The 27,671-nt window shown below is 45.1% G+C and overlaps 2 protein-coding genes across 2 annotated transcripts in view; one reads left to right on the forward strand and one right to left on the reverse strand.

Moving 5' to 3' along the window:
- Window positions 1–9,157, reverse strand: part of STIL (STIL centriolar assembly protein) — a 29,190-nt gene extending 20,033 nt beyond the window's left edge. Inside the window, exons 1-2 of the mRNA XM_075616271.1 lie at window positions 8,863–9,157; window positions 211–296 (exon numbers count right to left, since the gene is read on the reverse strand). Of these exons, the coding sequence (XP_075472386.1) occupies window positions 211–293 (83 nt within the window). The 5' untranslated portion in view covers window positions 294–296; window positions 8,863–9,157. The remainder of the gene's footprint in view (window positions 1–210; window positions 297–8,862) is intronic.
- Window positions 9,158–10,292: 1,135 nt separating this feature from the next.
- On the forward strand, window positions 10,293–21,403 carry CMPK1 (cytidine/uridine monophosphate kinase 1). Its single transcript, XM_075616272.1, has 6 exons — window positions 10,293–10,497; window positions 12,621–12,767; window positions 14,920–15,072; window positions 15,787–15,863; window positions 16,612–16,708; window positions 17,775–21,403. The coding sequence occupies exons 1-6, from the start codon at window positions 10,354–10,356 to the stop codon at window positions 17,814–17,816; spliced, it is 660 nt and encodes a 219-aa protein (XP_075472387.1). The 5' UTR covers window positions 10,293–10,353; the 3' UTR covers window positions 17,817–21,403.
- Window positions 21,404–27,671: the final 6,268 nt, after the last annotated feature.

Genomic DNA, 27,671 nt, shown 5'->3' on the forward strand with positions numbered 1-27,671 from the left:
TTAGTAAATAGCACTACGATATCAGAAAAAAAAAAAAAAAATCAAGCAATTTGCTAGAGTTTTGGAATTTGTGCATGACTCCCTCTCAAAGTACATAGCAAATAAAACAAACTGTAAGAAAACTCTTGGAAGAAGTCAGTGTTATGCAAATGTTATCAAAAATTTACTCCAGAATCTGCATTTGGCTAAACACTGCATTATAAATGTTACCTGAGATTTATCGGATTTTCAGAAGAAATACAGTTGGTCTCCTTGTGGTACTGAAAGTTCTTCATGCTCATCTTAACACTCATTTCCTTAAAAAAAAAAAAAACAAGTTACAACATTGAACAACTCAAGCACTTGTAAAGCAGCATTAGAATTAGTGTTGTATCGGGTCCATTTAAAAAAAAAAAAAAAAATAAATTAGGTAACGGGTACACAGGTGGCACTTACCTGCAGGGACGGAAGACCATGGCGACATCTGGGAACAGCAGCAGACGTCTTGGTGGCGGTGGCAGCAGCTGAAGGTCTTGTTCATCTGGCAGGAACAGAGCACACAGCTAATGCCTGTGTGAGCCAGGGAACTATGTGACCGGAGCAGGAGCGTTCCTATTGGACAGCCGGGGAGGAGCCAGCTGTCCAATAGGAACACTCCTGCTACGGTCACATGCTTCCCCGGCTCACAAAGGCATCAGCTGTGTGCTCTGTTCCTGCTGCTCCCGCCGGATGAACAAGGACTTCGGCTGCTGCCACAAGACTTCTGCTGCTGGTCTCAGATGTCGCCGCGGTCTTCCCTCACCAGTCTTCCGTCGTCGGCTGCAGGTAAGAAAGTGTTGAAATATTTTCATCTGCCCTGAAATTACTCTGTGCCAGTCCCAGCCCCCTGCTGCCGGTTCCCGGTAGCTGAAAAAGCGCCGGATACCCGTACATCACTAGTTAGGATTTTTAAAAAATTAAACAAGATAGTCACTTCTAAGGGAAGGGGGAGAGAAGTGGGAGACCCTGCTCAGCAACGGACTGCGAGATAGAAACTAGAAGTGGTGCTATAAGGGATGGAGAGTGATTAATTGTGAAACAGAGAGAGAATCCCTATAGATGCACTCACTAATTGGTGAGTGCATCTATAAGGATTCTCTCTCTGTTTCACAATTAATCAGTCACTTCTAAACAGAAACTTGGTAGTCACAATCTATTTTTGCGTGCTGCACTTTTGCAAGGAGAGTTACTGTGATTGTCTACACACTAGGTCACCAGAGGTGAATTTTATTTGTAGGGTATGCAGTTGGCACATTCTAGCAATTGGCCAATAAGCGATACAAGCATCGAGAAAATCTACAAAAATAAAATAGTACAAGCCAGGTAACTTAGCCTTTCCTGCATCATTTTTGTATTTATCAGAAACACCATCAGACATTTCAGGTTCTATTAAAGTTATAATTTATTAAACATTCCAAATCTAAAAAAAATAATAATAATACGGTATTTGCCATCCTGCCTTACTAACAGACAAACTCAAATCCCAGAATACTAAACAGTGTTAATACAAGTAAAATCTTGGCTTGGGTCAAAAGGCCCTGCAAATCTGGTGATGGTCCACAGGTATGAAATACTTGCTCCAAATGAGTGGCACGTCTCGCATGCACTGTGAATTACTTTATCAGGATAACTCAGTCAAATCCGGATATATAGGATTTGTGGCCGTATTCTTCCTAAACAAACAGGATGGTAAACTCCCGAAAGCTATGGGATGAAAGTATAAAAAAATTCATCCCAATCACCTAAAAATGTGGAAGTGGCAGGTTCAACAAATGCCCAATTCTGTGATATTCAATATTGCGTTCACAAAAATGGGATCACCACGAACTCTCACAATGTTAAGGGAAGCAGATTTAAAGACCCAAAGACTCCATGACAGCAACTGACTGGTTGTGGAGGGAGATTTCATGGGGAATTGACCAGTCTACGTTTCCAGGACAATTTAGTCGACAGACATGTGTGCCATATAATTAAAAAACAAACAAAAAAAAAAAAGCGAACAAGGAGGTAAGTGAGATGTTGGTTACTAAATATGACATAACAGTGCCAACAATATCAGAATGCAAAGACATGAGAAACCCTTGACTGGGGAGAGTGCATTTTGCCCGCTGTTGAGTGTTACCGGTGGCAGGGTGCGGCGTTTTCCCCAGCATCTGTCAAACTTCAGTGCCTCCACCCGCATCACCTGTGAAAATGGCCGCGGCGTCAAATTTGCCGCCGCGTTGCCATGACAACGAGACATGACGTGGTGTCCTGTTGCCATGGCGACGCAGCATCATTTACCACCACATAGCCATTTTCACGGGAGATGCCGGGGAGCAATCAACAGGGGGTAAGTGATGGAAGGGGGGGGGGGGGGTAAGTGAGGGAAGGGGGGGGGGGGTCTGCACTGGGAGAGGGGGGGGTGGGGATTTCCCCCTTCCCCACTGCAGAGTCTCTGGTCAATTTCAGCAGCCAATGTAAACGTGTGGAGATTGATTGGCTGCTGAAATTGACATCACGCTACTGCAGCAGCGTCGACGCCGTATTTTGCAGCCAATGGTAGATTCAATACTGAATACTACCATTGGCCGCCAGGAGTCTGTCACGAACGCGCGCTCATAAGCGCGCACACGTAGTGCAGCACGCTGTGTGAGCAGGGCCTTAGACCTCCCCAAATGTTATCTTGAAGTGCCGGGGCAGCCACACCTTTCCCTGGTGCTGGAAACATTACATCTAGAGTGCATGAGACCCACATCACAAGGGTGAAGAAATTAAAACGGCAGTGGGCCAGACATATTGCAAGACAAAATTACCAACTTTGAACAAAGACTGTATTCCAAGATATGAAGAGAAAACTAAAAGTAAGGCCTGTAATATAGTGCGCACGCGCACCAATTAGAATTGGCTGTGTACAGGCTTGGCGTTCTATACTACAGCACGCGCACGGCAGTGAGTGGTGGCGAGGCAGATCACAGCAAATACATGAGAATTATTTTTTTTGCGCGGCATCGCTGTGACGTCTATAGCCACGCCCCCTAGCCGCACATGCCACCGCTTGCAACAAACGAAACACGCGCTCTATATTACAGGCCTAAGGGGGCGGCCCCAGTCACTTCTACAGCGCACGGCTCGGCGTGCGCTGTGCTATCGAGCCCCGCAAGTCCGGCCGGTCCCAGTCCCTACCTTGTCGCGCACCTTTCCCCAGCGGTGCGCGACAGGTTTTCAGGGAGGCAGGGGAATTTGAAATTAGCATCCGCGACGGAGGCGTGGCCACGCCCCCGCCGGCAGTTCAGCCAATAAGGGCGAACCAGCCGCGGGACGTCATGACCACGCCCCCTCCCGTCGCCAACCTTCCCTCGGCAGTGGATATTCACAGTTAGAGTGCAAATAGCCGCACGGCTATTCGCGCTCAGTAGGAAATAAAATGGAAAAAAAATAAACATCCCAGCCAAGAATCGAACCCTGGTCCACTCTGTTAATGGCCTGGAGCATTACCACTGAGCTAAAAGACTTTCTGATGCTTTTGTAGTGAATAAAGGCATAGAAGCCTATTGACATTACAGTGTTCATAGCAGCTCGGCTATTCGCACTCAGTAGGAAATGAAATGGAAAAAAAAGACAGAACACTCACCTATTGAGGAGCCTGTGGGGGGCGTCAGAGGGGCCTGTGGGGGGGGCGTCAGAGGGGCCTGTGGGGGGGGCGTCAGAGGGGCCTGTGGGGGGGGCGTCAGAGGGGCCTGTGGGGGGGGGCGTCAGAGGGGCCTGTGGGGGGGGCGTCAGAGGGGCCTGTGGGGGGGGCGTCAGAGGGGCCTGTGGGGGGGGCGTCAGAGGGGCCTGTGGGGGGGGCGTCAGAGGGGCCTGTGGGGGGGGCGTCAGAGGGGCCTGTGGGGGGGGCGTCAGAGGGGCCTGTGGGGGGGCGTCAGAGGGGCCTGTGGGGGGGCGTCAGAGGGGCCTGTGGGGGGGGCGTCAGAGGGGCCTGTGGGTGGGGCGTCAGAGGGGCGTGGCTGACTGACCGACTGGGGCGTGGCTGACTGACCGACTGGGGCGTGGCTGACTGACCGACTGGGGCGTGGCTGACAGTACTGTATGTGTTGGCTGACTGACACTGAGTAATACTGCAACATATGTGCAGCAGGAAGGTGTAAAAAAAAAAAAGGCGCTACGTCCTCAGTATATCAAGTGACAAGATGTGATCTAGAAGTGCAATAGAATGACTCACAAGTGAAAAATTAAATAAATGTAATACTCCCTCTGCTTCAACCCTCTGGTGGGGTTGCTTTCACTTATCCCCAAAGAGTAGAACTTGTATCACACGATCCAGGGGGAGCATAGGGAGAAAAAACATAAAAAAGCTCTAAGTGCAGATGTATAAACAGTGCTGGGAGTGTCTCTATAAAACTTGGCTCCTGCGTTATTCCTACTCACAAGAAGATTATGTTTTTCAGGCAATTCAGATAAACATACTGATAGATGTGTATCACTGGCTTTCAAACACCACGGGATATACCTCAGCGAGAGGGGGAGAGAGAAACACACAGTACAGCTCTGACGAAAAATATGACCCTTTATCAAAAATCAATAAAATGCACACTTAGTGTTTCAAAGTTAAAACAGTATTTGCAGCTATAAAAGCTAAATGACGCGGCTTGGATGGAGGTATACCCCGTTTCTCACCACACCGTCCCTGTCTGGAGCTCAGGTAGGGGGAGTTTTTTTGTTTTTTTTTTCAGCCAGCGCGAGCAGGGAGATTTAAAAAAAAAATTGTTCTGGAACAAGAGACAGTCCTGTCGGCGAACATTTCTCTGACTGGCTATAAGATGAACGATCTGAGGGTTGCCATACTCAAAGGTAATCTTAAAACCCCGAAAGAGAGACGGTTGCATGAATACAAATTTATGCAACTGTTCGGGACACTTAGCGGTGGCCTAAATAGAGATCGAAATTTTATGAGTCATTACTGACACAAGTGAACTCTCTTCCCATGAGCGCTAAAGGCCATGTCTGTACATACTGTGCTATATGTATGCACACGCAGCTGTCTCTTACACATACAAATACTCCTTGTTTTTCCATCCCTATACACCAATAGGGACCACATAGTATCTACACACACTTTTAGTTATGCTACAATCTCTCACATTTCCACACCATTTATATCCACTCCCACTCCACACACACCTTTTGTAAAGCACTGTATACACTGTGGGCTCTCCATTCATTTATATTCACACTGATATACACACACACACACACTCTCTTACATCATTTACTTTCAGGAACCATTTAACACCTCCAGCCATAAATCACATCCACACACGGGGGAAAGACGAGCACAGATAACATTCCAAGAGACACTGTTTTTAAGTATTCCCTTTGCTTGCTTCATTCATTGTAACATCGCCAGAAGAGGAGATCAGTATCTCGAAAGCTCGCACAAATAAAAGCATTTCGTTAGCCACAGAACGGTATCATCTATTTATTATATATATATATTTATTATATATATATCTGTCTCTCTCACTAGGAATGTGTAATAATATAAAAAATATCTGCAATAAAATACATATGAAAAAAATAACCCAAACACCCCCCAAAATCAGACTTACCAGCAGGGGGGGTGGCGGCGCGGTGTGAGGGTGCTTGCGGGTGGTGGCGGCGGTACAGGGGGAACAATGCTGCGGGGGGGGGGGGCGGCGGTACGGGGGTTTCCCGCGGCTGCGTGGGTTGTCTAGCGGCTGCGGTGGGTGGCGGGACAGCCCTGTCATGCGGGGGGGAGAGGTGGCGGTGCAGAGGGGGGTGTCTGGTGGTGCAGCGGGGGGCCCGCCGGCTGGTCACAGCAGTTGCCGCCAGCCCCGCTGCAGGCATCACGCCACTGCTCACGCGCGCACCAGTGTGCTGCAGGGGTGGGGCCGATGCTGGCCCGATGGGGGGGGGGGGGGGGGGGCGTCACAGCAGTTGACACCGGCCATGAAGCACCTGTCTCGTGATGCAGCTCCCACGCGAAACGGGGCTCCCTCTGACGCCGGCGTGCAGGAAGCTTAACCCAGACTACTTCCGGCGGTACCACAGGGAGACACCGCGATTTTTTTTGCAGCGATTTCTTATTTTTTTTTAATGAACAGCTGCCCGGCCGCGCGGGGGGCCCGGGCGGCCGGGTCCCCCTGACCCACGGGGCCAGGGACGCTAGTACCCTTTCTCCCCCGCTGTTGGCGGCCCCGATTAAGATCAATGGTGTACAGCACATATATCGTAACCCAGTTTATAATTGGTATACATCATTATGCATAAGGCCGCGTCCATGTTTAGTGCTTGCGGGCGGAGGCGCGCTTCCGCTCGGCACTGAGCCCCTACAGCCGCAATGAGAGCGGCTTTAGTAGGGGCTCGCATACGCTTCCGCGCGCTTGCGGAAGCGTAGGTCTTAGGGAAATTTTACATTTCCCCGCTTGCCGGCGCGCAGGGCCGGTCACGTGAGCGGTTCGCCGAATGAGGTCACTGGCCCGCCCGCCGACACGCCCCCGGACGGCGCGCTGTCTAAGGCCAGGGTCTTATTCAACTCCCTGTTTCTTTTCATGTGACTTGCATTGATATTATTAGTGCTGGATGGAGGCTTGAGCGCAGGACAGTTTTCTACCTTGAAAGCACCCGCTTTCCCTGAGCCTCAGCGCGCCTCCGCACGCCAGCAGGAACCCTGGCCGAGGCCTTATGTGTCTGGCCAGGGTGAGCATCGGGGCTTGAGATGCTTGCAGAGCAAGCAAAATTTAATTTGCCGCCTCCAAGCGCGTCACGTAAGCGGTTCACCTAATGAGGGCGAAGCAGCTCAGTGCCGTTGTGGCCGCGCCCCCAGATGAGCGTGCACCTAGCCACAAATTGCACGGCCGAGCAGGGTGGGGCGCTCGTGTGCCAGCACACCACGCTTCCTCTCAGGCCGCAGCCTAAGGCTTAGTCCATAGAGACTGAAGCCGTGCAGAGGCGCACTGAGGCTGAGGGAAAGCTGTGCTTTTCCTGGCCTTAGAGCGCGCGCCGTCCGTGGGCGTGTCTGGGGCGGGCCAGTGACGTCACGGAGCTGGTTCTCCCTCATTCGGCGAACCGCTCACGTGACCGGCCCTGCGCTCCGGCAAGCTAAGAAACTAAAGATTTCTTAAGACACGCTTCCGCAGGCGTGCGGAAGCGTGCGCGAGCCCCTGCTAAAGCCGCTCTCATTGCAGCTGCAGGGGCTCAATGCCGAGCAGCAGCGCGCCTCGGCACGGGTCAGTGCCTAAGCGATGACCATGCCCGAGGCCTAAGGACTCGGGCATGGTGCCTCAGGCCGCGCTCCTGCTCTGCCTCGCCTGCAGAAGCTGGTGCTTTTTTGTGGCTTGACAGGTGAGGCAGTGAGCGCGCTTTGGGGGCGAGGCAAAGGTGTGGCGGAGGTGGGGCGGGAGGCGGGGCTAGTCCCTCATCCCCATTGGATGTTTGCGGTCACGTGACCTCTCCTCCGCTCCCCTCAGCGCGTATATTTAAACTTGCCTGTCGTCTGCATTTCCACACGCATGCGGAAGCGGCTCCTAAGGCTGCGGTCCCACTAACTACTACAGCGCACGTCTGTGCGATCAAGCCCTGCCCACCCAGTTCCTCCGGTCCCAGTCCCTACCTTGTCGCGCACCTTTCCCCAGCGGTGCGCGACAGGTTTTCAGGCAGGCAGGGGAGTTTGAGATTGGCATTTGCGACGGAGGCGTGGCCACGCCCCCGCCGGCAGTTCAGCCAATGAGGGCGAACCAGCCGCGGGACGTCATGGCCACGCCCCCGCAAACCTACCGCCACGCCCCCTCCCGTCGCAAACGTTCTCTCTCCCCTCAGACCACAGATCGCGGTCTAGCGCGGTGCATGTGCCCCCCCCCCCCCCCCCGCCGGGCGCGTGCCACAGTGCTGACTGGGGACTCAGCCTAAAGCCGCGCTGATTACAGATGCAGGGGGTATAGAATGTCAAAAGGGGAGTGTTCTGTCTTTTTTTTCCTGGCTGGGATGTTTATTTTTTTCCCCATTTTATTTCCTACTGAGTGCGAATAGCCGTGCGGCTATTTGCACTCAACTTAACTGAGTGCGAATAGCCGAGCTGCTATGAACACTGTAATGTGAAGAGGCTTCTATGCCTTTATTCACTAAAAAAGCATCAGAAAGTCTTATAGCTCAGTGGTAATGCTCCAGGCCATTAACAGAGTGGACCAGGGTTCGATTCCTGGCTGGGATGTTTATTTTTTTCCCATTTTATTTCCTACTGAGTGCGAATAGCCGTGCGGCTATTTGCACTCAACTGTGAATATCCACTGCCCCTTCCCTCTCCCCTCAGACCGCCTATCGCGGTGTAGCGCTGTGCACACGCGCCCCCCCCGCCCGCCGGGCACGCTTGCCACAGTGAAGACTGGGGATTCAGCCTAAGACCTGGGTCCCGCTGCATCCGACGGCACGGGCAGATCGCGGTATAGCGCTCTGCACGCACAGCCTGTTTGCAGTGCGGGCGCGCTGTCTGAGGCAGCGGGGCCTTAGTCTAAGGGGTGAGGAAAAAATCAGAAAAGGTGTTGGAGCATGGTGGAGAAGAAAAGCTTGCAACGGCAGTACCTGGAAGTTCATAGGAGAAGCCTTCATCCAGCAGGGGATAGACAAGGGACTAAAGATGGTGTTAAATCTGCCTAACCAGCTGCTCATTAGCAGATAAACTAATCTCCCAGCGGCTTTAAAACAGCCAAATCTGCAGCCACTGGCACAACAGGTACATATAAAACAGGGATATAAAAAAAGGGACACAGTCTGCTAAATAGTTGGAGGTTATAATCTGCATGAATAAATAAAGAACAGGCCTCATGTGAGTGAGAGCCCCCCTTTTACCTGAGCAGGAGTCCTTCACCTGTCCGCTCAGCTGGATATCCTGCGCTAAAAGGAGGCTTCAGAAGCGTACTCCATGCGAGCACAGCCCCGGCGGCGGCAGGGATGGCGGCAGAGCCCCGTGGGGGGAGGAGTCACCTTGATAAACAATGACACAACTGTAATTGTTACTGTAAACGACAGCGGCGGGAATGGCGCCACTTCCTGGTTGGGGCGCGCGCGCAGGCCTATCACCCGCCGCACAGCCCGCCGCTCAGCCTATCACGTGGCTTCCAGCCCGACGCTCAACCTGTCACAGGGGCTGCTCTTTTTAAAAATGTCTGTATATAACGGTCGCAGGAGGAGCGTGGCCACGCGCATGCGCGCGGGGCAGGAATTGAGCCGAGGGTTGACAGGAAAGCCGGGGTCGCTTAGCAACAGAGCAGACGCTGTCTCTTGAAACGTTTGGGTGCGGCCAGGCTTCCTCACTCGAAGGTCCCCTCCCCAAGTGAGAGAGATAAGGGACTGCCCCCCCAGATGAGGAAGATAAGAGATTGCGCCCAAATGATAGCGATAAGGGACTGCCCCCCCAAGTGAGGGAGATAAGAGACGTCCCCCTCCCAACCGTGTGAAAGAAATAAGAGACTGTCCCCAAGTGAGGGAGATAAAGGACTGCTCCTCAAGTGAGGGAGACAGGAAACTGTCCCCAAGTGAAGAAGATAAGATACTGTGCCCCAAATAATAAGGATTACGTGCTTAACATGAGTGAAATAAACGAGATGAAAGACTGCACCTAAAAGATCTGATTTTTGTTACTGCCTGCCAGTGGCTGCCTCGCGTTGGGTTAGATTTAGGACTGCTTTTAATCAAATGAGATAGTATAATTATATATGTGATTGACACCAAATAAATTGAATGAGATAGGAGACTGATTTCTAATCAATAAATTGTGAGATTTGCCTTAACATGGCGTAGATTAAATTAGTACTTTAGTATTCGGTGATACCTTTTCTATTAACATGGCATAACTGTCTCATAGGTGCAGCAGTGACCCAAGTGGCTACTTGTAAAGAGTAATGGCACTGAGCTTGATTTCGAGAGTTATATTCTATGAATGTTTGTCATGGTTTTTAATATATATATATATTAAACAATACAAAGTTAACCTCCCTAAAAATAAAAAAAGAAAGCGGTGTGACTTCTGCAATCATACATTTTGTAATGACTCTCCCACCCCTGTTCCATTACAGTTTTTGAGACACCATTTTTTTTGTTCTTACTGAGGTTGGACACACAGGTTTGATAACAAGGTTTGTACACCTGCAGAGATGGGCAAATGCCCACATCCAAGATGGCCGAGGCATCTTATTTCAGGTCCTAAATAAGTGAGAAGGTGAAAAGCCGCTCTCATCCAATCAGAGAGGTCTCGATGGGGGAGGAGGTGGGTTTGACGTACCCGGAAAATCCCCTGTCACTTCCTGCCTGTGACACATCAGCAGGCTGCCGGCTCACTGTATGCTCGGTCAGCTGCTCGGGTCTCTCCCTCGCTTCTCTCCGGTGTCGCTCCGCTCTCTGCATTGCGCCATGAAGCCGCTTGTAGTGTTCGTCCTCGGCGGGCCCGGGGCTGGAAAGGGGACTCAGTGCGAGAGGATCGTGGAGGTGAGAAGGAGCTCAGCCTGCCAGGGCCCGGGGTATAAATATTACCTGGCAAGCCCCCTCTCTCCCCCCCCCCCCCATACCCCCTCTCTCCCCCCCCCCCCCCCCATACCCCCTCTCTCCCCCTTATAGCCTGTCAGGTTCCGGGGTATAAAAATCACCTGATTCCCCCTCCCCAGCCTTATACATATTACCTGTTATAAATATTACCTTATGCCCAACCTTTAAGGGTGTGGTATAAATATATACCTTCTTAAGCAAGGTGGAGAATTGTTTCATAAGCAGGCAGGGAGATTTTCAGGATATGCTCCTCCAGCCAGTAAAGAGTTAACAAGTTGTCAATCTACACAAATAATACAGTTCGTTGAATGGTCCAGTGTCCTATGTTCTCTCTCTTGTTGCCAAAAGAAGAATAGGTCAAATAGATAAAAGAGGAGCGGACCCTGGATCTGGAGTAATAGCTTCTCTCCAAATAGTAAACTGCATAAATTCCTCATTGTGAGTTGACTTTCTGGTCTTCCCTCCTATGTCCGACATAATCACACATTAAAACTATCCCAGTAAAACAGATTGCACCCTCAATTTAATTTAATCCTTGTATAGTTAATTCAATAAATCTGATTTTTTTAAAAGTGTATGTATGTCAGGATCCCAAGAAATCCAATATGCCTGGGCATATGTGCATTTTGACTCAATAAAGCACTTTTATGTGATTCTCTTGTGCTGTGCCTGTTTATTGGATCTATTGGGATCCTCACAGACTTTAACCATTTACCCTTTACCTTGCACCACATCTGCCTCTGCTGAGGCTATTTTTCAGTGTGTGCTGCCATTATCTCCTATCTATCCTAATATATATATCTCTGACGGCCCCAATCTCAGATCCCGCCCTTTTCTTTACTGGTCCTCTGATCTAGACAGTGGACGAAAGAGAAGAGGGAGTGGCTCAGTGAGTAAAGACACTGACTGTATTCAATGACCATTTGAATCAAAAACATAGATTGTAAGCTCATCTGGGCAGGGACTGTGTAAAAATTCCTGTGTGCTGCTATACTGTAATTTTGAAGTAATTAAAGTTCTATTGGGAGAAAAGCACTATATGGAAAAGTATTTTTGTTATTATTAGCACTTGATAAGTACTCACCCATTTGGGTCCCTATGGAAGTGAAAAACTTTACTAATTTGCAATAAGAAACCAAAACAACCAAATGTTTACTTTGAACATGCTCCATTTGTTTAAAGACTCTTAGTGATTAGAAAATGAGTGTGTGCCCTAAAAAAGGATTGTACTATTAAACATATAATGGGCTAATCCGTAACGTGATGAATTCAAAGGAGCACATTAATCCACTTGTAAACTGCATGGATGCTCAGACCTTCACAGAAAGCGGTATTCCGATGAGAAAGATATAGCCGCACGCCAGAGGACTTGGTACAAATGTGAAAGTGTATTGTGAGATCAACATTTGGTCCCTGTTTGTACCAAGACTGCTGGAGTGCCGGCTATCATCTTTCTCATCTAATCCATAACATGTACCAATAATCAAACAAATTCATTCTCTAGGTTGTTCGGGTTATTGCTGCGAGGAGAATTTGGTGCATACAGTAGTAGCATACACGTTTTGTTCTTTCATACTGTTGCTCCATTTTGACAAAGCAGTTCTGTAATACATGCAGAACACAGCTTTACTGTTGAGGTTTAAGCAGCCTTTGCGATGAGTGTCTGTTGCATAAACCAGTAATAGCTGGTTTAGTTGTACACTCCCATTCTGAAGAGGCATAAAAGTACTTTGAATAACTCAGGGTTTGCTACTGTAAATAAGGAAAAGGTGCAGTTCCTAGAAATAACTTATTATATACCTGATTTCTAGCCCTTATAATTTAGACGCACTGCTCTGACAGTTCTAAATGGGGAGGGGGCACATCATTTGGCAGTCCTCAAATATATTAATATTTCAAGCGGTCTCTAAAACAGCAATGGGTTCAATTATGTAAGAGAGCCTTTGTTGATATGTTGAGGGCAGTTTGATTAAGGGCCATGCGTGGGGTTTGCATTTCTGTGTGATGCATGTTTGTGAGGTCGGGGCAACTCCATGGCATTCACACACCTCATCTTACATTTCTAGAAGTACGGTTACACCCACCTGTCAGCCGGGGATCTTCTCCGTGACGAGAGGAAGAAGCCAGACTCTCAGTTTGGGGAGCTCATTGAGACGTATATAAAAGATGGGAAGATTGTGCCAGTGGACATTACAATCAGCCTCCTACAGAGGGTAAGGAGAGTTTGTATCCCATATTCTTGTTTGTTTTCACGGGTAGATAAAACAGAATTATGGTGGAGCAGCCCTGTGGTTTAAGCGCTAGCCTTTGAAGTGGACCATCTCAGAAACCAAGTGCAACCTCACTGTGATTTTGGGAAAGTAGTTGATGATTTTTATTGTATCGTGCATTTTGGGGAAGGACCTCTGTTCTTCTATTATTCAGTAATATACAATATAATCCCTATATACAACTTTTTGTATTTGCTATCATTCTTTTTAATAAGAAGCTACCCACATAGGAACACAGGTGTGTCATTCTCAGACGACAAATGAAGAGCGTAAAGCAGAGCGGTCTTCCTAAATAAATGTTTAATGAGCCAGATGAAACATTTCGGCTACATACTGTAGCCTTCATCAAGGTGAGGGCTAAACATTACCGTAAAAGGTCAACATTTATACTCCACACTTACCGCAACCGCTATCTCCTGCTCCCACCATTCTCACAGACCCACAATGCACCTGGCTCAGATGGCCAAGACTGTTGCACATGATCATAAATGTTGCTGTGTGGTGTCTTTTCACCAGAGAAATCCTGGTGACTGCCCTGGCTGGGGACAGAAACGTTGGTCTCTGCTTCCACAATGTAATTATATTAAATGTGTTTAGTGTGCTGTAGCCTTTAATCTTCCCCTCCGTTCATAGTGTGTGTGTGTGTGTGTGTGTGTGTGTGTAGGTGGGGTGTATACCTCTGTTTTTTAACATGACCCAATGAATGCATTTTTTTTTAAACGCAAACACACTTCTCTGTATTCTTTCAATTTGTTCCCCTTGTACTGCTCAGTTTTGTTCTCCTTCGTTTTCATGCCCATGATAACCTGAATTTAGATGTTTCTTTGGAGAACTCTGTGCAGGGGTAACTTTATATTTGATTCTCTTGGGAGAGTAGCCTTTGGGCCCGAGAGTGTTTAGAGAATATTTGGTATCATTACATAGGGGCAGCGTTTTCATTTTTGTGGGGGAAAACGATGAGGACATTTCTTTCCAGAACATGAAGCTGGGCACCTTGCCAGCTGAAATCTGTCACACATGACTCTTGTTTCACTGCTTTGTGAATCATAACATTTTATATTCTAAATCAGTCCAAATTACAGTCTCTAATAATAGAAATTATTCTAACGAGCGTAGTGAATACATTTGAACACAAGAAAAACAAATTGCCTTTTATACATGTGGTCCAGAAGTGAACATGGCATGGAATCCGCATCTGTTCTGAATTAGGTACCTCTGCTGTGGGGCTTGTTGTTCCAAGTTGGTATTAACACTGTACATTGTTCTGAGTAACTTTTTCCATGCCTAGAACCATGTAGAAACCAATAGTCTCTGACAAACCTGTTGCTGATCAGTTTTTATTAGACTGAAGAATACATTTTTGACTGGCTGAGATAAAAGCATTTAATTACTCCTCGCTCCCAGCACACTTGCATCCTGTTTCCTTTTTAAAAAAAAAAAACAATTCTGACCTTACATGGAGTTTACATCCATGTGTCTGGTTCTTGGAATAAATAATAACCTCTTCCAGGAACATTGAAAATGAAACGCTGGCTTCTCTCCTGAGTGCTTGCCGTACTGGGTAAGTAGTGCTGGGCCCTAGTTTAGCATGTATACAGAGATGACTGCAGCACATTGCTCTGCATTCAATTGTAGTACCATGTGGCAGCCAGGGGTTAAACTGATGACTAAGGCAGTGAGCTTGCTATTGCAATCCATGTATTTGGGTGCAAAGTCAACGTTGATTGAAACATTTCAAATGAAAGAGTAGACAGTGATAATACTGCAGTACGGTGCAAACTTGAGATCCAAGTAAAATCTTGTGACTACTGCAGGTTCTTTCCTAACCAAGGAAGGAATGTTTCAGAGATTTGAACGGTGCAGGGATGCGGGTGCAGTTGTACATCACTAGAATTCACTGCAGAATTTTAATGTGGGCATTATGGGCTTTTTAAAAAAAAATTGAATACATCATAAGTAGTAGTAACATGCAGTGGTCCTCTGTACCTGATACCACCGCCACACTTTCCCATTGAGTGGAATAGAAAAACTTTTTGGATCGAGTGGGGTCATCAAGCCTCCTCTCCGCCCTAAACTGCCATGCTTTATCTTCCAGGCAATGCAGCAGATTATGGAGGTCAACGCTCAAAAGAATAAATTCCTCATTGACGGTTTCCCCAGAAATGATGACAACCTGCAGGGCTGGAACAGGACCATGAATGGGAAGGCAGACGTGTCTTTCGTGCTCTTCTTTGATTGTGACAATGAGGTAAAATTCACCACATACCAGGTCTGGCCGCACCCTGTGCATCTTTAGGTCATTAGTAGTTAGACAGCTGCATGCAATGTGCTTTCAGGTACATTCTCCTGTTGGAAGGAGGAATAGGGGTGGCTTTTTAGCATTGCCTGTGTGGGGCCTGCAGGTAGGCTTCCTTTCAACAGGCTGTTTCAGCAATCTTTTGCATACACATTTACAAAATGGCCTTGGAGAAGGTTTTGAAAATGTTGCTATTTAAGCTAAAGCGTACAATTGTGGCAATGTTCCCTATCTATAAATACGCTATAACGTGTATTATAGGGAAGACTCAGAGACTGATGGGCTGAAATGGCAACTATTCTGCTTTGTGCATCTCTGCTATGCCGTATGGAAGTTGTGGGCAGGACACCTGGTTACTTAGTATTGCAGTGAAGTTACAGACTCCACCAGCAACAAAATAAGTCCAATGTTAAAATAGTTATTAGTCCGTGGTATTTTTAATAATTTTTTTGGCAGCTCTTAAAAAAAACAAACAAAAAAAAACATATCCAATACTTTTCTAAACTTCTTTATCATTTAGTTCTGATGACTGCAACTTTAAATGCTGCAGTCTCCTTTCCTTCCATGGCAACGCAAGGACTTTGCCTGTATTAGTCATTCCCACTTCAGTATACATGATAACACTATTTTATTGTGATAACATGTCTAATGATCTTGCTTTCTTAGACCTGTATTGGACGGTGCCTTGAACGAGGGAAGAGCAGCGGCAGAAGTGATGATAACAGAGAGAGCCTAGAAAAGAGGTACCTCACACAGGGTTCCATCCAAGTTAAAATGTCTGCGCCATTGTTTAAAAAATTTTTTTATTTTTTTTTATAGGTCTTGCACTTTTTACAGCTCTTGTTTGTAAAATCTGATGGCTCGTTCAGCAGATATGTTTGAAATAATAAGTGGCTGGGATGTTAAAATGAACGCATTGCATGCTCTGGGCACATGTCCCCAGAGCACATTGTAGTCTAAAAGTTACGAAGCTATAGATTAAAAAACAAACAAAACAAAAAAATACCTAAAGGGCAGGACATGCTTAGGGCAAAATACTAAAATTATATGAGTTAAATATCTGGGGTGGGATTGCTGCTTTATCAGCAGTACTGTATTTATCTTTTTTTTCTGTTTTTCAATGTTAAACACTTCTGTATTATTATTAATAATAATAATATCTGATCATTATAGTTCTGTAGTTCACACACTAAACATTGAAGCCACTGTATTTTTTTTCCGAAGCTTCTTCGTCTCTGAGCCCTCCTCACTTTATCCTTTGCTAAGAACTGGCTCACTAAACAGATTTGGAATAATATAACCCCTTGGTTGCAAGAGGGGACTGCAGGGTGTTGCAGAGCGTTGTGTTGCAGCCTATGGCAGTGAAGGGAGAATAGGCTACATGGCAAAGTAGCACTTGCCCAATTAGCACCAGATTGCCCAGCACGTTTTGATCTGCGAAAGGTAAACGCTTCCAGTGCTGTTTGTATAACGGACTTTCCTTCTCCCCAGAATTCAGACGTACCTCCAATCCACCCGACCCATCATTGACCAGTATGAACAGACTGGCAAGGTCCGGAAAGTGGATGCCTCCAAATCGGTTGATCAGGTACGTTTTGGCCGGATAGGTTTTAGTTTTTCTTGGTGCGTTGCAGGCAGGTCTGGCAGTAAATGGGGTTCATTTAATTTTTCCATGAGGTGTAATTGTACTCCACATGTGCAGCTGGCCAGTGCTATTCTCCGATCTTTTCCGAGGGACTTGAAAATACTCTTAAAAATATTCTGCACACTGGTTTATATATTAAAGGGGCCAGTCCCATATAGCAGGTAAAAAGAAAAGCATTACATATAATTGGCTTTTATAAAAATATTTAATTATTCTTTAAATTAGCGTTTTACTTATTTGGAGACTTAACAATTAAAGGAAAGTGCATTTTCTCCAGATCTCTTGAATTCAAGCATATCCGCTACTTTTTGTTTCTGTTTTGAATAGTAATTATCAGCCCATCATTAATCAAACAATGGACAAAACCAAGCCACTTCTAGCTTTGAGGCCTGTCTTATCAACACGACATTGGATAATTAACGTGAAAGCGTTCATTTTGAAAAATACTTATTGTGCTTGTGTGTGTATCTTTAGTTATCTTTAGTTTAGTGCCTACAATGTATTCGGCTCTTTAAATATGAGACATTACAGGAGATTATAATAAAATATGTAAAACAAATAAAATGTTACCGGAAATCCCTGTCCCAAGGTGTTTTACAATCTAAGTAATCAATCAGCTCAATTTAACCCATTAAACATACCACTGTCCTTAGTTCACTCTCTTACTCCAAGGGACTGCAGCCTTTGAATCATCCTTAGAAATCCGTTTATACCTACAGTAGAAAATGAAAGGGCTACAAAAACATAAATTCCTAGGAGAAAACCAACAGCCGGTGCTTTTTACACTCGGAAAAACAGCTACATGCAGAAATCTCAGGAGTGGTGCTTCAGCAACAAAGGAGATTAAATATACAAACCGTGATAAGTAAAATAATAATAAAGCCAATGAAATCTTTGACATGCGTATGCTTTTGATAAAAAAAAAATCATGCGTTGGTAATTGTAAATGTACAAATCCTAGTCAGACAAGTCGCAAGGTTTCTGACTGTTTTTTAAATCCTTTTTGCAGGTTTTTACCGAAGTCCAGGAAATCTTTGATCGAGAAGGATGACCCGGTCTGTGGAAGTCCTCTTCCAATTATGCTTGAATCTAACTTTTCCAGATATTTTATTTTTCTTTTGTCTTTCCCCCCCCCTTTTTTTTTTAATGTAAACATTTTGTATAATTAGAATTAAATCTGAAAAGCTGAATCCGTTCCATTAGTAGGTGTAGCAGTCTTCCAGCTGTGATGGGGTCGCGTTCCATTGCATAGAGCAAGGGTAGCCAACTCCAAAGTCAGGTTTTCAGTATATCCCTGCTTCAGCACAAGTGGCTCAATCGGGGGCTCAGTATTTGATTGAGCCACCTGTGCTAAAGCAGGGATTTGCTGAAAACCTGGCCAGTTGGTAGCTCTTGAGGGCTGGAGTTGGCCACCCCTGGCATAGAGTACCTGAATCTCGATATCTTACATTTTGTTTATTTAACCTTCTCAATGCCAGAGGGCCCACAGTGCTGTTATCAGCTAGACATTGCAGTCTTCTGGCATTGGCAGAGTTAAACGGGCGATACTAGCAAAACTTTACTCTGGGATGTTATCCTTTCTGCCTGCTTTCTGCATAAACAAAAATGTTCTGCTTTATTTTATGTTCACTTAAATTGGGGAGAAATGAATATTAATGTACTCTCTTACTGGCATGCATAAAAACTGAAGCAATGTAAGACATCCCTGTAACATCCTTTATACTACGTTTTTAACATTTGTTAAATAATTTAAGACCTGAAAATTGGGTTTTAAATTACAGCCAGATGACCTACCTCTGAACAGCACGAGCAAATACTACAGGAAAGAAAACTATATATTACACTGCTTTTGTTGTGGTCCATTTAGGACAGGGGTGAGAAACTCCAGTCCTCAAGGGCCACCAGCATGTCAGGTTTTAAGGGTATCCCTGCTCAGCACAGGTGGCTCAGGTGAAGGCCCTGCTGCACATGCCGGCGCGCCTTTGCGTCCTGGCGGGGCGTGCACGGCACTTCACCGCGGTCTGTAGGGAGACGTTTTTAGGCGTGGGGCGAGCGTGGCCAAAACGGGTCAGGTGGGCGGGGCCATGACAGGGGGCGTGACCATGATGCACATTTTCGTCTGTGTGTGTCTCCAGCATTGAGGGCTGAGCATGGTTGAGGAAGGATCCACCCCCCTGCCGGCGATCTCCCCTCCTCATTGGCTCCCTGCCACACACAACGTGACACCGCTCGGGATCACAATCCTATTGTAGCCTCTGCTGTCTGACATGTCACAGTGCGAAGTGAGCCTGGCAGCGATGAGGGACTGGGGCCGACTGGGGAGGAAGTAAGGAGCTGGTGAGTGGCGCGCCCGCAGCCGGATGCAGCGGGGCCGAAGCCTTAGTCTTCGACTAAGCTACTGATTGAGCCACCTGTGCTGGACCAGGGATATCCTGAACCTGACCTGTGGTGGCCCTTAAGGACTGGAGTTCCCTACCCCTGTTTTAGGAGCTCAAGTCTAAGGCAAAATACTGCAGCAAGTGCAAAAGGCAGACTTTCTCTGGGTCTCAGGCAGTTATTATTTTACCAGAAAGTGTAAAACAGAAAAATCATGTTTGTTCATTAAAAGGTATCTGAACCTGGACAATTTCAGTAAACTAGACCTTTATTGTGCTGAGACCATCAAGTGCAATTTCTGAGCTTCATATTTTCTTTTTTTCTGATAATTGTTCTGGGCCTCACCTTTATTTCAGGCTTTTGGGTATATTGCTTCAGAAAACCAAAACATTGAAGACTTTAAGGGCCAGCTGAATGTTCAATTTTAAGGGCCACTGAAGACCCTTAAGGACCATCAACAGGTCAGGTTCAGGATATCCTTGCTTCAGCCCAGGTGGCTCAATCAGCAGCTAAATTGAAGACTGACCCATCTGTGCTGAAGCAGGGATATGCTTAAAAACTTTGACCTTTTGCTGGCCCTTGAGAACTGGAAGGATGAAGACCCAAAGATTTTATTCAAATGTCAATGTGTGGGTTGTGAGACTCTGATTTCTGCATTTTCAAACTGGTCATGTTTCAGGCAGACCCATAGCACCAAACATGAACACCGGTAGACTGACCTCATGGAGAACGGTTTCACAATGGGGGAGGTGTACGTGTCCTAGAACAAATGCTTCACAACTTTCCATAAAAAAGGAATCCGCCCATTTTAAGCCAAAAGACTGCATGAGCACGAAGACCAACAGACCCCAGAAAATATGCAACCGTAGATTTAATAAAATATACCAGCATTTATTATTTATAAGTAGTTTTAACCAATTTGGAAATGCTCAGAGCTGTGATATGTTGTAGGAAACAGATGCTGCTACTTTAGCGAAGGAATAATCTCCCTATATATCATCTATGGGATTTTACGTAAACTTCAGGTCTGCAGGTTAACTTTGGTTGGTTATACAAGCTGCCAATATTAACTTAATGCCTGATGCTGTATTAGGCTTTTTTAATTATTATTACAATGGTGAGCTTTTCTTGATTCCTTGTGGCCAGATTTTATTTCTGTCTAAAATACAACACCAGGGCATTCTTAAAGAGTACAATTCATCAGGGATTTGCATAAGACATATCGTCACATTTCTCTCTGGAATTGTCAGCAGAGTAATAGCAGAATGTGGGCACCTCCATGTGTGCACATACCTAGGCGCAACTGGCATTATGTGCATGGAAAGCACAGCTGTGTTGTGATGTGAATGGTTGCTGCTAGCAAAATCTTCAGAACAATATGCTACACAAGAACTGGATGTTTCCAAGCTTGTAGTTGACCCTGGTGTGTTATACGGTTATTTCTGTGTTTATGTGAGGGATTAAATTATGGATCCTTTTGAGCATTTTTCAGGATTAAAGCAACCTTACCTTCTTTGGTTTTCCCCACACCAGCAGTCAATGTTACAGCTGCTTGGCTCATGTGATCTCGGTTATTTAGGACCTTTCTGTTAATAGCAATGGGTGCAAATCAGCCTAACTTGGCGTATTCACAAAAAACGCATCACTTAGGCCCAGATTCATTAAAGGGTGCCAAGCTTTTGCACGCCTAATGAATGGTAGTTGAGATGTGCTAAAGCTTAGAACTTTTTAGTGAATCTGGGCCTTACAAGGCTCTCCCATATCCACCTGATGGTATTTTTGTGTGAATTGAAGGTAAAAAAAACAATAATACAATAAAAGATACCATCAGAACCTTGGCTATGGGCAATAGTTTTCTTGGGGAAGAAAGTTTTGAACGTCTACACGTTATTACATTCAAATTGTTGACATTCTTGGGCCAAAGTGCTTTATTTTGTATTGTCACTGTTTTTGGAATGAATGTAAAAATACATGTATAAAAGATGCAGGCTGTGAATTGTTTCCGAATATTTTGGGGGAGAAAGCTACGCTTTATTTAATATTGTATCAAGACACTTGACAGCTTTATTCATGTGACTGTTACCCTGAGAAACAAAATATTACACATTTATTGCCTTTTGTTAAATATATGCATTATCTAGGTGTCCACCTGTCTCTGTCCATTGCCTCTTTATTCCGTTTCATGGTATTTGTTGGGTCATAGGAAAATGTCACTGTTAAATTTTATTATTTTCAGTATAAAAAAAAACTGAGAACAAATGATCATGTGGTGTTTTTTGTTTTCTTTCTTTACATATGACTTTCTGCGTCCCCATTGCCACATACACCATAAATTAATCTCTTCTGTGTCCCGATTTTGTAATGGAACACCTTGGCATATTTAGCAAAAGAAACCAGAAATTATATTAAAGCAGCAGAACAGGCGGCATTGTGTGTGTGTGTGTTTTTTTTTCTTCTCTTTTTCTCTTCCCCAACTACGGTTTGAAGCAGGGGGTCTCTGGAGCTGAACGGTGTTAATTTCAGCTATGGGGACCCGTTTCCAGAGTTACTTCCGTAGCCGTGCCGTATCCTTGCGAAGATGAAATGTCCCAGTCACGCTGGCGAATTGGAAGCTGCAGCAGATGATGTCACAGCTTCCTGTTGGCCCGTGGGACATTTTAACGCTGCCATTATGTTAGGCACCCAATTCCCTGGCACTACTACAGAGGTAAATATCTCTGGAAGCAGGGGGTCCCCACGGCTGAAATTAACACAATTCAGCTCAGAAGACCCCCTGCTGAAAACCTTTAATTAAAAAAAGCACATAAAAAATAAATATGCAATACAGCCTGTTCTGCAGCTTTAAAAGTTTGATGGACTTCAGAGAATGGGATAAATAGTTATTCACATTAGGTAAATATATCTATTTTCATCATTTGGCATGCACTGAAACCGTGGGTTTCTGCTCCTAGAAACTGACCGTGCATAAAAGGACTGGTCATTTTCATTTCTGTTGTGGAACTTCAGACTCCATAAGATTATTGTCTGTCATGTTTAGGATGCCCTTGTGTCTATCATAAACTGCCCATAGAAAAACACACCATTACTGCCCTATCAGCCCCAGCAGTGGGTCTGACCTTGGTGGCCATGTTGGTCTCCCGAGAGGTTTCAACGCTGTTTCTGTACAAATGGTAGGTCCCAAGAGCTTGGAGTTCAGTTCCGAGAGACTCCTTTAAGTAAATACACTAAATAAATACACTGTTGGGAGAATTGCTGCAATAAAGTGTGCCTGGTGTATTTGACTCAGAAAAATGCAGTCCCCTTTGAAGTAACTTATTTGTATCTTTTGAAAAATAAATATGTTGTTCTTTTGGAAAATGAAGACACACACACACCTGCCAAAAACCTGAAACCGGTTCAGATAAATCAACTTCAGGTAAAGCCCAAGTAGAGGATGCAGCATTCACACGCTTTTCCAGTTCAATGGTGTTTAATAATAGAGCAATGTTTTCGGTCCAAAGGCTTGAAATGGGTCTACTCTACAGCTTTGGACCAAAATGTCGATCCATTAATAAGCAACATGGAGCTAGGAGACTGCTGCATTCCTCTACCTGTGTTTTGCTTTGGTCAGAGAACACTGGTTTCAAGCATATCAACCCTGTGTGTGTATATATCTGTTTGAAGAACAACAGCTTCATAATTACTACTAAAATATAGGTGCCGGAACTTGGCCTCTTAACGTCTCCTGCTCATCTCAAACCGCGTGACGTTGCGGCGTCACGGCAACGCGATGTAATTTGACACCTCGTTATGGTGATGCATCGTCACACGGAGAAGGTAAGAGAAAAAAGTCCTGGTTTTAGAAATGAGTGAAAAGTACTTTACATTTATTTATTTTTAAACCAGTATTCTCTCCATTTGCCTAATGAAACTTGCCACTGTGCTTACGTCCAAGAAGGGACTACCCTTTTAAAAGCCAGTTAGCTCTCAAAGCCGCACATGCTTTCCAATACTAGGATTTCATGCTAATCTCTTGAAATCCACAATAGTTGCCTTGTGCATGGAGTACATATTCTGTAATAGGATTTCATCCAAAACAACCCTTAAATAAACATTACTATAATTAGTGGGCAGAACAGTTTCTGTGTAAAATAATTCTAAAGTTTTATTGTGTTTGAAAACTATTTTTAACTTGCAGTAAATGGTAATGATTGTTTGCTTTTGCCAGCAGTAGAATTCCACAGCCTCTAATTGGCTTACACGAAACCTAATGGCAATTTGGGGTTTTCAGGTTGGTGCGTCTTGGAAAGTAGCCTAAAACATGAAATCAGATCCCTAGAGTCATCCTTCTACAAAGAATCTGCCACTAGGCGGTGTTCCAGCCTCACAAAGGATGGTTACAATGCTAAAAAGGCTTGTAGAAATCCTGCATCACAAACATATGTTTGTCTGTTTTTATACATCATGATAGCTGCTAAAGACGCAAAGTACATATTTCCTGTCTTGCCTCGAAATACTTTGAGCCTACCCACCTATCTGAACAAGCTCCTCACCTTTACTACAGGCAGCACTTTTTACTTGAAATACGACTCCAAAAGACTGCTCTGTGTTAGGGTGACCAGATGTCCTGGTTTTTTTTTGCCGTTTGTCCCGGGTCCCAACTTTTTTGACCACTGCCCCCTTTTTTGTGGTGTTGGGCGTGATTAGTGCTTGCCAGGCGCGCATGGACGAGTGGTCGGCAAATGCTGATCACGCATGCATGATCGGCGCCCACCATTTGTGCATGTGCTGTCGGCGCTCGCGACATTTTTCCTGGTTTTTCCCGAGACAGATATGTTCTCAGGGTCAGAGAAATAGAGAAAAAACTGCTCACCTAAATGTAATCTTAGTCCTATTAATAGAAAGGTAGATGCAAGGGAGGTAAAACAATATATGTAACAGGGAGAACTCAAAAGAATTGGGTTCAAAGCACCCCACTGTTTGCACTCATAACCAGGGTTGTAATTGGATACTCCTTAATGCCAGATATTCAGATCCCTAGCAGGGAACTGAGAGCGACGAAAAACAAAAAAGTTTAATTACATAATTCATTGTACACTTAATAGTTAACTAAGATTCAACAAGGAATCCGGCCGCTCCTTCTCTTACCGTGCACCTACTGTCTAGAACATTCTACCAGAGACTCTCAAAACCATCTCCGGTATAAGGCTGCATCCATAGTAGAACGCGCCCGCTTCTGCGCTCCTCGGCGCAATGCACGCTCACCTGCAGCAGGAGATATTTCCTGTCCTGCAGGCAGAGGCTTCAGGGAGGCGTGTCAAGGGGCGTGGCCGTGATGTCACTGAGCTGGTTTCGCCCTCATTGGGCAAACCGCTCACGTGACCCGGCCGTCGCGTGGGAAATACATGTTTGTAGCGCGAAGCGCCAGTCTCCGTGTAGCGCATGTGCACGCGCACTGTGCACTAAGTGTCTCCTAGTGTTTGTTTCGGTGCGCCGTCTCCTGCACTATGGACGTAGCCTAAGGCCGCGCTTATAGTGCTGGCGACGCGACCGATGCCATCGCCATTAGCGTTGGTTGTAATTAGGTTTTTAGCGACGTTGCTGGTGACAAGGCCAGTTACGTCACTAAAGGGGGCGGGCCGCACAATTTGATTGGTTTAGAGACAGTCATGTGACGATTGTCTGTAAAAAATCAAATTTACCCGGCTTCCAAATTTTGTTGCGATGTTGCTCTGTTGCCGTGGAGCTTGCTATAAGTGCTTGCGATGGAGTAAATTGATTTCTTTTGGAACAACGTTGCATTGCCGTCGCCGGCACTATAAGTGCAGCCTTAGTCATTTCAAGACTTCAGCTGTCTCATTTTAATCTTGTCTGTAACTGTTACATACGCTCATAATCATATATTATCTCTTTACTGTCCATGAAATGTCTGTAAATTAAATGTATAACCTCGGTTCATTTAATGTATCCATGTATTAACATAACAGCACCAAGGACATATCTGAAAACGAGCAGTAACGCAATATATTATTTCCTGGTAAAATATGTTATAAATAAATGTAATTGAAATACATTGTATTTGTACATTGTACAAAAGTACTCAAAGCAAGAGTGTTGTGCCTGTGAAACGGTTTCAAGAACCAGGAAGGACATCCTCATGTATAAATTAGGTAATGGGGAGATTCTAAATGAACAGGCAGAAGAATACCACTTTATCAATGCTAAAAAGATCTGGAATGTATTGCTCTGGCATTGGAGGAGTTAAAGGCAGTCAGACTTACTAGTTGCAAAATAGTATTGTTGTGGCGTTTCATTTTGTTGCTCATATTTCAATTCAATTGTAAAATCCTCGAGTCTTTTGTCTTGAATACAGAATAATATTTCCAGGTCTCTTGGAGTATTGCCCTATATTGTGGGTTTGCAGGTAACTTCCTTCTAACATAACCTTGTACATTACTATTTGGGACATGCTGCATTATTCTCTCAGCTCGTTAGGTGCCCCTCGTTAATATTCTGTATTGAACGTTGCATTGTGTCTGTCATTTCTGCTATTTAGAGTTCATCTGGCAGACCTAAATTAGAAAAACAATTTAGCATATTTTAAATTATCAAGCGTGTTAATAACGCTTGATTTGTTGTTATATTGCTAAGAACTTTGAATTCATTGCAGCTCCAGTCTATGGTACATAGGTACATAATACATATGTTGCTATATGTAGTGTGAGACTAAAGACATAATCCTGTTTATATGTTTTTATGGAAACATTTGACTAATTTACCTTTCCTGGAGAATTGAACCTGCCTTTCTTAGGCCGCGATTATGGTGACGGCAACGCGACCAATGACATCACCCGTCGCCACTGGCGAAAGTTGCACTTAGGTTTGGAGCGATGTCGCTGTAGACAAGGCCAGTGACATCACGAAGGGGGCGGGCAGAGTGCAGTAGGCACTCTGTGATTGGTGTAGAGACAGTCATGTGGCGACTGTCTCTCCCAAAATCAAATTTCAGTGGCTTCAAAAAATGTTGTTGCTTACTATAAGCGCATGCGACGGATCCAATGTATTTGTTTTGGCGCAACGTCATGTCGCCAGGCACTATAAGCGCAGCCTTACTCACACAAGTATTGCATTTAAAGCTGCAGACAAGCAATATCCTACATATTTGTTTTTTTTTTTTTGTTTTTTTTTAAATAAATCAGTTCTAAACTATGATAAAATACTTGTAGCATTTTTTTTAACAACAACTCTGAATGACATTTTTTATTTATTATAATGTAACAAGCATTTTCATTTCTATAGCAACCATTTACAAAGTCAAATCCCCTTCCGAAACAGGCTCTGGCACACCCCTTTTTGAGCCCTGCCCTCTCTAGAAGTGCACGAATTGTATCTAGTGACTGCCGGGTCACATGACCTTTCCCACAGAACTTTGCATCTTTGGTCCTATTCTGCTGCACTGACAGCCATTTAGTGAACCCCCAAGCCGAATCTTTGCCAATCGATCACAGAAGAATAGATCAATTGGCAACTTAGCTAATTACTTATCATTGTGTGGTTTGTAATGATGCACATATTAAAGGGGGGGCAGGGGGGAGAAAATGCTGCTTTAACAAGAAGCTCTTGCTTTGTCTTCTTTTGGTTAGGTATGCATTGCATGCACCTTTCGGCATTAAAAAGGGTTACTAGCCATTCTGCCCTAATAAAAGACGGTTTTGGAAGACGGACAACCTTCCCACTTGTGAAATTTGGCAGGAACCCCTGACACCAGACTCTTTGGGGAGCTACAGAGACATCTATCTTATTGCAGGCAGCACGGACGAAGAGATAATTACTCTCCAGATGACATACATGCAGGCAGCTCATGAGAGGTCTTTTAATTAAGCTGATAAGGTATGAATGATTTTATTATTGCAAAGCAGCGCATTGCTGGCCCCCTCTGGCAGCAAAGGGGTTAAGATGGTAGATAAAATATGAATCGTCTAGCAAATCAAAGTCTTTTCTCTGAGAGATTATAGGACGTGAGTTTCCTTTAAAGACAGTCGTAATGTCTGGGGCATAGAAATAAAGACGAGGAGAGCTGTTCATGGAAGTCTCTGGGCTGCAAATCAGTCATTACTGGTGCATAGGGCAAACCCAGATTTATTCAAGAGAATTGGACACATTTGGTACTGTTTTTACATTAGTTGGGCGGGTGGAAGAATTTTTAATTCCCGCTCATGATCAGTAAATCTGCCTTATATTTAACCCAATATTTAACCCAATTACAATTTTACATGTCCCTACACACTATCTCTTGATGATCACATGATCTCTATCAACCCCTAGCCTCACACCTGCAATCCAGTCCCAAGTCTCAGATTGTCTCTTGGCTGTATCCTTGTGGATGGTGCTTCGCTACCTTTAACTTGATGTAACCCCTGGTAAGAGATATGCAACCCACTCGCACTGCCCAGTCAGATTCCTCTCCAGCGTGCACTGAACATGTGACTCATGATGGACATGTGAGTGGACAATAACAAAGGCTGTTGACAATAGGGAGACTATGGATATG

The sequence above is a fragment of the Ascaphus truei genome, chromosome 10 (assembly GCF_040206685.1).
Source record: "Ascaphus truei isolate aAscTru1 chromosome 10, aAscTru1.hap1, whole genome shotgun sequence".
Classification (NCBI taxonomy): domain Eukaryota; kingdom Metazoa; phylum Chordata; class Amphibia; order Anura; family Ascaphidae; genus Ascaphus; species Ascaphus truei.

Coding starts and splice junctions, on each gene's coding strand:
- CMPK1 (XM_075616272.1), top strand. CDS start 10,354: ATGCTCGGTCAGCTGCTCGGGTCTCTCCCTCGCTTCTCTCCGGTGTCG. Junction 12,768..14,919: donor CAATCAGCCTCCTACAGAGG/GTAAGGAGAGTT, acceptor TTTATCTTCCAG/GCAATGCAGCAGATTATGGA. Junction 16,709..17,774: donor CCTCCAAATCGGTTGATCAG/GTACGTTTTGGC, acceptor TCCTTTTTGCAG/GTTTTTACCGAAGTCCAGGA.